Below are 13,001 nucleotides of genomic sequence, written 5' to 3' on the forward strand. Positions count from 1 at the left end.
CCTGCACTCTGAAGGAGGGGTGTTAATGTTGCAGTTTAAAAACTGTAGTGTAAAGCACCCTTCTGGCAAGACAGTGATGGAGTGAATGATGGTGAAAGTTTTTCTTTTTCGGGCCACCCTGCCTTGGTGGGAATCGGCCAGTGTGATAATAAAAAAATAATGTTTTGCCTGGTATACTCAGTAGGCTTATTCTCCTATAATTTTTTACACTCTCTTTTGTCCCCCTTCCCTTTGTGTTGAGAAACTATAAACACTCTCTGCCAGTCCCTAGGTACCCTCCCCTCATTCATACATTTATTGAACAAAAGTACAAACCACTCCAAAACTATATTCTCACTTGCTTTTAACATTTCTGTCATAAATACTGTATAATAGTAATAATAATAATAATAATAATAATACAGTGGCCCCCCGCTTAACGATCACCTCCAAATGCGACCAATTATGTAAAACATACTACTGGAATGAAAAAAGTTCGTTAACCGGGGGTCTACTGTACTAATAATAATCACCATGGGGAAACAGAAAAGAATCCTTCCTCCATAAGCCATGCATGTTGTAAGAGGCGACTAAAATGCTGAGAGCAAGTGGCTAGTAACCCTTTCTCCTGTATAAATTATTATGTAAATATGAAAGGAAACAGCTTTTATAAAGTGTGAATTTTCTTTTTTTTGGGTTACCCTGCCTTTTTGAGAGATGGCAGGCATTAAAATAATAATAATAATAATAATAATAATAATAATAATAATAATAATAATAATAATAACAATAATAATTACTATATAATGTTTCTTGCTTTCTATGGGGGATGGCATACTGTTCAAAAAATATGCAATATGACTCAAACACTAAAAATCATGGCAGCATCAGGCCAACAGAGGCAAACTGAAGACAAGGAAAGCTAAAAGGATAACTTAACTGAGCATTTTTTGAATGGGGGAAAGAAGTTAGGTCAAGCAAAGTGCACCTCTATGTACAGCCATAATGTACTTATTAGGGAGTACATAAACATCATTACCATTGTATTTGTGGGGAAGCTCTAAATTTAAAAGAGCCATACAGAATCTGGGGAACTGGAGTTACAGTACTGTACTTTAACCAGGTTCAATCAAAGGAACAGGTCTTTCCAGCTCTTGCATGAGGAGTCCTTCACTAGCATGACGGTACTCCTCTTGAAGGTACATAAACAAAGCTCTGGAGCAAAATTCAGTAACACTGGTTTCCGGCAGTTACTTGAAATACATACGTTACCCATTTTAATCAACCAATAAACTAAACATGTGCTATTTAAATGCTTAATAAAACAATAAAAAAAGACTTAGAAAAACTTGTACATTCATGGTGACACTGAGAAAAAAAAATAAAACTATAACTTGCCTTTCAGTAGCCATTATGAAGTGATCTGAAGCACCTCTTGTCAGCAATGGTCGTTTGTCATCATTAAGAGTCCTCACCTCTGTTTCATCCCAGTCACCCACCAGTAAAAAGTGTACCTGATAATTCATACTCTGGGTTACTGAATAATCTACTCTGCATCTATTTAATTCTTTTATACACTCTCAGAAACTCATCCATCAGCCTTCGCAACTTCTCTTCAAATTTCCCAAAAGAACTGTCACTGGCAAACAGCCACTGTAACAACTCCCACTTTGTATCAGATTTGTTATTTTTCAATTCCTCATCTCTTCTCAACACTATCTCGGAATAAAATAAACAAAAATAGTGACATCACACATCTTTACCTAAGGCCTACTTTGACTACAAAAGGGGTCCACCACTCTCCTACATACCCTAACTCGATCCTCTTTCTCCTTATAAAATCTCTTCACTGCTTTTAATAACCTACCTTCTATTCCATAGATTTGTAGTATCTGTCACACTGCTTACTTCCCTATTCATCCCAGTGTTTTTTTTAAATCCATTAATGCAGCAAACAGTTCCTTACTTACTCTAATCTAAATATTGTTAACTTACATGCTTCAACTGTGTCATGCTGAAATAAAGAATCTGAATCTAAATCTGAATGTAAATATTTGGTAAATGGGTTTATACCCCTAGAACACTTACACTCTCTTATTCCATTTTCTCTTATACAAGAAAACTATGCCTGCTCCCTGTCAATTCTTGGGTACTTTCCCTTCTGTCATTCACATATTTAAACAAATATATTAGCCATACCAAAATTATGAACCTATTAACACACTCATGAGATTATTTGTAATAATAAGCAGTCCCTACAAATTTGTGGAATCATGTTCTTAGAAGTTCCACAAAACTAGAAAACGTGAATAATATAAAATTATTCGTATAGTATGACAAATTTTGGTTAAGATTTTTTGTTCAGTACAGTATGTTTCAGAAAGCATATTTAATATATCATTCTAACCTGGTTAAAACTGTTTGGTTAATATGTATCAACAAATGGATAATGAAATCTTTCATTATCCAATTCATGGGTTGCTCATTAAAAAACTGGATAGTCAAAACTCAAAAACAAGGAAGCCTGTAAATTTGTAGGCATCACTGTAAGTGAACTACAACTGCAAATATAGATGAGCCTTTACAGTACTATAGTCTCAAACACTTTACACATGTATACATTGTTGCAATTACTAACCTTAGACTTGGTGCCAGAATTAGGAAGCTGACCAGTGTGTACCATTATGTTATACAAATAATGATCACTGGGATTGTTGTCAGCCAGTGGAGTTGCACCCACCTTCTCCACATCTTTCTTGTCCTGTAATACAAGTGCCATTCATACATACATACATTCAACTTATATCAAGAGAGGTTTGGGAAGATTGAATAATGATGAAGGAGCTGTTTCTGAAGCAACACCCACTGCTGCATGTGGGAACAGTGTTCTGGGTAGGGAACTGTCAGATGCCGGCATGGTTTTTCTGAGTTTTTGATATGATAAACTCCCTCCTGAATGATGAAATAAATACTGTATTGTATTGTACTATGACCAAAATTAACAGGGATATTCATTTACATTCTTTTTGATCAAGGATCTGTTCAATGAGGATATATAAACCAATTTTACCTTAAACAACTGAAAAGTATAAACAAAAATGCCAGGTAAACTCCAGGTAAGCTATTAAACTCACCATAATTCGTGCATATATGAGGCCAATAAAATAGAGCCCCAAGGATATGATGAGCACAAGATAGATGGTAAGATTGTCTGTAAATCCTGCATTAGCAAACACATAGGAGAAGTCTATCGTGTTGGGCATTATGAAGAACCCAGACCCAAACGAAGTAAGATGGTTACAAGCACACACTGTGACCGACGAGTTGGCACCAATTACCTAATGAAAAGTGAGAAAAACTAGTAATGAAAAAATATATACTATTCCAAACATTCTATGAGAACAGGTTCTTTTGCTTATGCCAAACTGTAATCCTTGAAACACTTAAACTCGATAAAAGGATTCACTGTAATTCTTAAATTTAGTGCTAGTATGCAAGAATCCTCATTACCTGTAATCATAAGCCAATCTGTAATCCTTAAAAATTAAACTCAATAGAAGTGTTTATTGTTAAAACCATCTGAGACCATATACATATGAATCAAGTAATTATTGCTTGTTTAGTCTTAAGACAGGCTTAAGTTTGCCCAAAATGCTCTGCATACTAAGGGCTTTCTGCATATACACCTAAAGGTCACACATCTCTGTACAAACATTATATCATGTTAAAATAAAGAATCTGAATTTGAATTTTATGAGGGTTCGCTATTATGTGATATTTTATTTCTATCAGTAATTCAGTTTATGCGACACAGTCACATATGGAATCATTACAAATCACAAGGCATGTTTAAAATTTTTATTATGTGGAATTAAGTTTTTATGGTCTGACTGAGCTTTTTACAGCTCCCTTACACTAGAATGCATCTACAATATACAATGAGAAATATCTTCATTTATGTTCTAATCTCTCTCTTATTATGAAGCTGAGTCTCATAAATACAAAAAATGCTGTGGTTAAAATTACAGATTCTATGATCTGGTGGATTAATCATTTCTTGAGCAATAAATTATTTTTGTTCTACACTAAAGATATATATTCGTGTTGGCAATGAGGCATGTGGGAATTCCAGTCAGGTAGGAAGCAGAGTTAATGTAAACACTTACTCTGCAACCATCACTGCTCCATGTCAGAAGTTCCTTATTAAAAAAGAGGCAAGATGATACGAAAGTGCTGAAGAAATAACTAGAGTTGAAGCCAGAGTCATAGCTCAAAACAACAGTGTTGTTGGGTGGATCCTCAAAGCATGGATGTTCTTGAGGCTGAAAATATTGAACATTGTACAAGAAACACAAATACTATCTAACAATAAACACAAATACTATCTAACAAGAAACACAAATACATACTATCTAACAATAAATTAATCTTAAGAAGATCTATATTTTCCATAAAAACTGCTATGTAAACTATAAAGTTTAATAGAGTCCCAGTATAGTATACTTATGTCAATTATACTATTAATGTGGATATAGAAAAATCTTGTCTATAAAATCACAATTTGTATTAGCATAACTTTTGGGGTCTACACTGTCAAGTAGTTAATATTTTTGATAAATCTCTCACCTCTGGAATTGTTGCATTATAGGATCCGATACCCACAGTATACACCCCTGTGACATCACCGATGGTGTCAGAATCCAAGAATGCCTCATAGAATCCTGTATCTGAAAGTTAAAGATTAAAGTAATGTGAATGGTCCAAGTAAGACCGAAATGTCGTCGTAAGCTCCTCTCTCCTATGTGCTGGTTATCTGTGTATTGTTCCAGTCACAGTATTGTGCCTTTTTTGTTATTTTAGAAGAACATATTGTTTGTGATAATTAACCCTTTCAGGGTCCAAGGCCCAAATCTGAAGTCATGCACCAGTGTCCAAGAATTTTCAAAAAAAAATTTGTTATTTTTTCTTATGAAATCGTAGAGAATCTTTTTGTGAAGGTAATAAAACAAAAAGTAAGAAATTTGGTGGAAAATTGACGAAACTATGCTCTCGCGAATTTTGATGTGTCAGTGATATTTACGAATCGGTGATTTTGCCGACTTTGACTCCCATTTTAGGCCAATTACATTATTCCAGTCAACCAAATTCTTAGCTATTTCACTAGTATTACTTCTATTCTATCGATTGAGCACAAGAAATCGCCAAGTCAACTGTTTCAACTACAAAATAAAGTGATCGGAAATTGTTAATTTGGCCAATTTAACACAAAGTTCAAAATATTCCAATTTCAAAATAGGGTCCAGAATAAACAATGTAGGTATTCCTGGAACTAAACTAACATTTCCTCTGTTCATTAGTTATGTTTTGAGGCTTTACAAATAAATTCCATTTTGATTTTTTATTCACATAATGAATTTTTATTCACACCAAAAAATAGAAGATTTACTGTTATGCAATACTGTAATAATTGTATAAATATCATCACCATATTTGTGAATGTATATTAGACCCACCAGCTGGCGTGTATTAGATGTGTGAGGTCGTTTGTTTACTCTTGAATATCGGCAAAAATTTAACATTTCCGCTACTTTGAGCTCAGTTTCAAGCCATTTCCAGTGCTAATACCAATCAAAATCATCTCTATTTCTGTAATATGTCTTCCATTCTATCAAATGAGACCAAGAAATCGCAAATACAACTATAAAAAGCATACGAAAAAACACTGCAAAGTCGCTGTTTTAATCGAAAAATCATGATTTCAGTTTTTTTCTCTCATTATACACAGTGTGCTGCAGGATCTGTTTTATGTGGTGCACACATACCACATAGATGTATTCTCTCATATCTAGGCCCAAATGTACCACTCACAGTTTATCAGAGTGAGCTGAGCTCATGGCGTAGATCTACGGTTTGGACACTCACCATAAAGCCGTAGATCTACGGGACGGACCCTGAAAGGGTTAAAGAACTACCATTACAGTGGAACCTCAAAAATCGAATGTATTAAATATCGAACGTTTCGAAAATAAGACCATTTTTTCGGACAAACTGTGTCCCAATTATCGAACGAGCCCCTAATTTCAAACCGCCAGGTACGGGACCTGTCCACTGGCCCGCTCTGTCCGCGTCCCTGCGCAGGCGCCGTGAGCAGTCTAGTTTTGTTTATGCTTGAGTGAACACTAACCTGCGATCTCATTCACACATTTTACGATTATTTAATTGTGTTTAGTGCTTGTGGGGCTGTGAAATAAGCTGCCATGGGCCCAAAGAAACTTGCTAGCGGTACCCCTGTGGTAAAGAAAGTGAGAAACACCATAGATGTGAAGAAGGAAATAATACAGAAGTATGAGATTGGAGTGAGACTTGTTGAGCTTGCCAGGATGTACAGAGGACTGTGGACAGTTATTTTGTGAGACAGAAACAGATGACTGTGGACAGTTATTTTGTGAGACAGAAACAGACGACTGTGGAGTTATTTTGTGAGACAGAAACAGACGACTGTGGAGTTATTTTGTGAGACAGAAACAGACGACTGTGGATAGTTATTTTGTGAGACAGAAACAGAGGACTGTAGACAGTTATTTTGTGAGACTGGGGTCCAATGACTCTCAAGCTGGTCCTAGTGGCATTAAAATACAGAGAAGGGAAGCAACCCCAGAGAGGGCTTTGATACCGGAAGTCCTCATGGAGGGGGACTTTCCTTCCAAACAATAACCCCAACTCCCTCTCTCCTCCTCCCTATCTTCCAGATGCCATCACCAATCTTCAATAAAGGTAAGTAAAAATGTTATTTTATATTACTATACATAATTAAAGACTAGCATTTGTTGTGTGTATGTAAAACTGTAATTAATCTCTATAAAATGTATTATTTTTGTGAATATTTTTGGGTTTCTGGAACGGATTAATTGTATTTCCATTATTTCTTATGGGAAATATTGCTTCGAATTTCAGACTTCTCGAATTTAGAACTAGCTCCTGGAACGGATTAAGTTCAATTTTTGAGGTTCCACTGTACATAACTAAATGCTGGTAAATAATAAAATATTATTTACCAGTGAAAGAACAATGAAATAAATACTAGTATATCTGTGCTATAAATTACGTAATGCCAATAACTAGTTATCAGGAATAAGCTTAACAAATGTCCATACCTGGATAGTATGTCAGATTGCTGAAGTACATAAGATTATCTGCATATTCCAGAGATGCATTAAGAGTTGAGGAGGACCATGCAAGGACCCAGTCAGCCCCATCAGAATCATTCTGTGGTTGAATTAACAAGGTCACAGCCACCCGAGGAGCTGGGACAACGATGTTGTGGACACTAAGGGCCATCATGGACGACACACTGGGCTCTGTAGATAAAATATACTGTATAACCAGAGAATTTTATTTACAAACAAGTGATATTTTTTACCACATTGGCTGTTCTCACCCAGGTAGGGTGGTCATTAAAATGAAACACATTTACTACCACACATTCAATAGATATCTTGCTAGAGGTACAGGAACATTACAATGCATTTTCGCCATTTGAATCACACCACAATCCATCCTTTGGTGTACAAGCATTGTACTTCCCTTAAAACTATGTACAGATTAACACAGAACATTTGTACAATTTACACACTTCTCTGCCTGAAAAAAAAAAATTAATAATATCACTCATGAAAATTACTGTATATAATAAGACAAGAGCACAGTGTCATCTTTGCTGATGACACTGTGCTCTTGGGAGATTCTGAAGAGAAGCTGCAGAGATTGGTGGATGAATTTGGTAGGGTGTGCAAAAGAAGAAAATTAAAGGTGAATACAGGAAAGAGTAAGGTTATGAGGATAACAAAAGGATTAGGTGATGAAAGATTGAATATCAGATTGGAGGGAGAGAGTATGGAGGAGGTGAACGTATTCAGATATTTGGGAGTGGACGTGTCAGCGGATGGGTCTATGAAAGATGAGGTGAATCATAGAATTGATGAGGGAAAAAGAGTGAGTGGTGCACTTAGGAGTCTGTGGAGACAAAGAACTTTGTCCTTGGAGGCAAAGAGGGGAATGTATGAGAGTATAGTTTTACCAACGCTCTTATATGGGTGTGAAGCGTGGGTGATGAATGTTGCAGCGAGGAGAAGGCTGGAGGCAGTGGAGATGTCATGTCTGAGGGCAATGTGTGGTGTGAATATAATGCAGAGAATTCGTAGTTTGGAAGTTAGGAGGAGGTGCGGGATTACCAAAACTGTTGTCCAGAGGGCTGAGGAAGGGTTGTTGAGGTGGTTCGGACATGTAGAGAGAATGGAGCGAAACAGAATGACTTCAAGAGTGTATCAGTCTGTAGTGGAAGGAAGGCGGGGTAGGGGTCGGCCTAGGAAGGGTTGGAGGGAGGGGGTAAAGGAGGTTTTGTGTGCGAGGGGCTTGGACTTCCAGCAGGCATGCGTGAGCGTGTTTGATAGGAGTGAATGGAGACAAATGGTTTTTAATACTTGACGTGCTGTTGGAGTGTGAGCAGGGTAACATTTATGAAGGGATTCAGGGAAACCGGCAGGCCGGACTTGAGTCCTGGAGATGGGAAGTACAGTGCCTGCACTCTGAAGGAGGGGTGTTAATGTTGCAGTTTAAAAACTGTAGTGTAAAGCACCCTTCTGGCAAGACAGTGATGGAGTGAATGATGGTGAAAGTTTTTCTTTTTCGGGCCACCCTGCCTTGGTGGGAATCGGCCAGTGTGATAATAAAAAAATAAAAATAATAAGACAAAATTCCTCATAAGGCAAAAAAATAAAAAATATAAATGAATACTTCAATGATTTATTTTACAATATGTGGTCTGCATGGGTACAGCATATGGCATGCATAAACTTTGTCAGTGCTCCAAATTCACAAAATATATTTACATTCCCTAAGTTCCTGCATTTACTTGCATGAGAGAAACTTAGTCATTTACAGTACATAGCTTCAGATAATATTAAATAATTTAATTAAAACCATGCTGCTTCACAGAAGCTCTTTTTTTTTAAAGAATCTTGAATATATCTAGAATTCACCTTTTAAATGATGTGCATACAAATTTCTGTCATGAAAGTAAAGTCAGGTTTGTGAAATTAGGGGGATAATAAAAGATGAAGTGCAAAAAACATGAATTTTAGAGTAAAAAAAAAACAAGGATAACAGATGTTCCTCTTGCCTCTCCAGTGTTTTGGTGAAACTCACTAAACTGACTTTCTAACATATTTAGAAGAAAAGTAGTAATGCTTCTTGTCATGTTATGGGCTACAGCCTTCCACAAGCTGATCCATTTAAAAAATAAACTATTGCTCTTTGTGTCTTCAAAAGCAATGTCTCAATGAATCAACCACTATTCATAACAACCCTAACGTTTCTCTTGCCCCTCAGCTTTATTTCTGTATGTGCGTGTCTCTCCATATACATGTCTAATTCCCTAATCCTCAGAACACACAACTTGACAAAATTATTGGTATCTCCTCATCTCCCACTGATTCACTTGACTTCTGAGTTTTTTTCTTTCTCTTGCTCACTTGCGACTTTATACTTATCCAACACCTCGTAAAGTCTTCATTTCCCATTCAATGTCTTGTTATGGAATTACATATTATACTGTTTGGAAACAGATAATATATAATTTAGTTAATGTACCAAATGAAATAACCCAAACCATTTTAATTAAAATTAGTATAATGGATAGAAACATCAAATGGTGGTGAATACAAGGCATAATTCAATAAGTAAACCAGGAGATGATGGATGGAATACCATCAAATGAGATGTATTTGACTGATGAACTGAACCCCTCTTTCCAAGACTGATGGACTGATCACCTCCAACTACTTCATCATGTCTTCCCATATTCAACTGAAAAAAACTACTAGATGAAATATTTTTAAATAAAGAAACCCAAGTGTTACACATGTTTCTTATTGCTATGTATTGGCCTCAGCAAGGTGAATTTTAAAATTTTAACTAAATGCATAAAATGATAAACATACTCTATTTTCAAGTATCAATTCAAATACAGTACCTATAAGTGTTGGTTCTGAGACAGTTTCTTGTGCTCTCGGAATATACATAATGAAATCTTCAAGTGAGTTATTTACAGGAATAGGTTTCATGGTAGAATCCACCAGTGATAACTGAACGGTAGCAGAGTCCTCACTAAGTTGGTCCCGACCTCCTCCATACCCATGAACCTGGCCTTTCCATTTTGCCATCTGTAAAAATGAAAAACATTCGTTTTACTGTTGGAGTGTCATTGCCAGTAAGTCCTAAATGAATGTACCGCTGTTAGTTTCACCATATACTTGAAATGCAAAATTTAAGAAAACTGCTTGTATCCAGACATACCTTGTTGAACATTATAAGTATCTAGACATGTCTTTTTGAATATCATAAAGAATAAAGATTTTACTTCTTTGTAGAGGTTACAATGTATAATTATAATATTGATTTGCTAAATACAAAGCTTAACCCTTCATCGCGCAAGGGGTCCGAAAATTTGAAATTCGAACTGAACTCCCTATGGTGGATAGAGTAACTCAATACAAGGTCACTGATCCCATATAAATTGATTTCTGATGGTTAGTTTTCGAGCAATTGCCAATCTCCGAAGACCGAAAATATTAGGCCGCCCCCGACAAAGTGATTAAAAAATTCTATGTTGCAAACTTGCAATTGTTAATAAAACACACCAAAACAATTTTTTAAATTTAATATACAAACAGACAATATAAAAAACATAAATGGAACTTGTATCAAAACATTTTTTAATTGTTACAAAAATATAAAAAGGAAGCAAATATCAACAATGCCAAATTGCAAAGTGATGCAAGTTTCAATCCCTATATTCCTGAGATTCATTTGGAAGACCAATGATTCTATATTGCTAATTGGCAAGATGGAAGTCTGTGAAACAATTTCTATCAGTCTTTATGCACAGATTTACTTTGCATACACTACAGACGAATGACGATGTTACCGTTTTTTTCGAGGTGCTGCAATACTTGCAAGTAAACGGCCTTTGCCCTGCCATTGGGAAGTGCATTAGAGTAATGTCTTTCCTAACACTGTCATCAGGCATTTCTGTACGTGTTCCCCTCCCAGGTTTCACTATGCCAACACCATTGGAAGTACATGGTGAATTAGTTGGTGAAGGTCTTGGAGTTGTTCTTAGGCTGCTCCCTCTAAGGTTTTGTCCTTTAGACCTTGCAATTTCAGAGATAGAATTCCTGAAATACTTCAGTTGCATACACTTTTGCTTTATTGCTCGAGAATCACGGCAATAAAGCACCCATGCATTCACAACAGCAAGATCAATAATATAGGCAAATAGCCGCATGTACCAACGTTTTGATTTCATTGGTGTTTTGTAGAGATGCACCAACATGTTGCTTTTGTCAATACCTCCCATGTTTGCATTATAGTTCTTGATGACTGCAGGGCACGATATTTTCTCTTTCCTCTTTGTACCCTTGTTATATCTCTCAACAAGACTCATGGGCTCGACCCCAATATCAGTTGTCACTAAAGTCACAACTTTGGTGTCCTTCCATCGTACAACAAGGACACCATCATTGTTGTTGAAGCAAAAATTGCCCCTGACCACACTGTTTTTTTCCATTTGTTTGATAGGCACCAGATGTGGCTTACCACATCTATTGTCACGTACTGTTCCAGTGTATCTGCAGTTATACTTATCTCTTAGTAGCTTGACCAAAGGCATACTTGAAAAGAAATTGTCAGCATAGATTGCTGATGTGTTTGTCTTGTTCATAGTTTGTGCAAGTACCAGAACAATCTTTGTACTTATTGGAAGTTTAGATTCTTCCTGTGGCAGCTGTATGGGATGTGTGTCAAAAGTTGTTGTGCCTTGATACATGAGTATATCATGTATGAGTCCATCTTGACTTGCACGACAAAAAAGTTTGAAACCCCACTTATCTGGTTTTGTTTTGATGTACTGCCTTAGGTTTCCAGCAGTTTTACCCTTGAAACCAACCATGACTTCATCAATAGATTGCTTGGGTGTAGCTGGAATTTTCAAGCAAGCATTAGTTAGTTCAGTGTAAAGAGGCCTTACTTTGTAGAATCTGTCATTATCCTTTTTTGTGTTGTCATTGAAATGAATATGACTTCTAAGGTACCTAAACCTCTTAGACGCCATGCTATCTGCAACCTGTTGGCTCCTAAAAGCAGCTTTCCAATAGTCTTCGAGGGATGGTAGTGAATTAATACCCATGAACAACAAAATACCTATGAACCTCATGATCTCTTCAGAATCTGTTGAAAAAGTACTATTTACGTCTTGTTGCCTTGTATACAAATTTGTTTGATATGCTATGTTATCTATCATGGCTGGAGTAACGAACATACGAAAATACTCATATGGAGACCTAATTGCAAGAGGCTTTTCATGTTCATATGCCGGCAAAGGATCATTTTCAATGTCATCTACGGTCCACTCAGATGAAACTTGAAGAGCAATATTCTCATGGATCTCTTCCTCATCCGGGTATTCCTCAATCCTAAAAGTTTTCTTTTTCCTCATTACTTTCTGCTTTTTGGCTGGCCTTTCTTCCCTTTCTTCCTCCTCATCATCAGTTGACATCTCTGCATCCTGTGCATCCGGTGGCAAGTATTCATCACCACTATCCAGCAATTCTGGTTCGTCTACCTCTGGTTCCGAGTCACTGTCTTCAGAAACGCAGATATACCTCGACCTGCTGGTCGACTGCTCCCCATAAAACAGCCTCTCATGGAACTGGAAGGACAATAGAAACCTCCTGTATAAATCCAGACCACTACAGAGTTCATATATGCAATTGAAAATTTTTTATAAATATTTATTTGACTAAAATTGGACATTCCCGGAAACTCGCGCAATACCGAAATAATTCGGACTAAAATGCTTGCACTTTTTTCAACTGCATGCTACACTCATATTATGCTTCACACGGACTTTAGGTATATATCAAAATATGCCTAAACTATTCATGTAAGCACTAAACACAACAATC

At 36.5% G+C, this 13,001-nt stretch overlaps 1 protein-coding gene across 1 annotated transcript; it reads right to left on the minus strand.

Annotated features, from left to right (window-relative positions):
* Nucleotides 1-1,094: 1,094 nt before the first annotated feature.
* Nucleotides 1,095-12,264, minus strand: LOC138852180 (polycystin-1-like protein 2; the record flags this gene model as incomplete). Its single annotated transcript, XM_070081873.1, has 9 exons — nucleotides 1,095-1,194; nucleotides 1,378-1,493; nucleotides 2,618-2,740; nucleotides 3,114-3,317; nucleotides 4,146-4,301; nucleotides 4,606-4,706; nucleotides 7,134-7,337; nucleotides 10,010-10,199; nucleotides 12,065-12,264. Coding segments are annotated over 9 exons (1,394 nt in total), but the record flags the coding sequence as incomplete, so codon positions are not given.
* Between the last annotated feature and the right edge of the window lie 737 nt (nucleotides 12,265-13,001).

The sequence above is a fragment of the Cherax quadricarinatus genome, unplaced genomic scaffold, assembly GCF_038502225.1.
Source record: "Cherax quadricarinatus isolate ZL_2023a unplaced genomic scaffold, ASM3850222v1 Contig4746, whole genome shotgun sequence".
NCBI classification, from domain to species: domain Eukaryota; kingdom Metazoa; phylum Arthropoda; class Malacostraca; order Decapoda; family Parastacidae; genus Cherax; species Cherax quadricarinatus.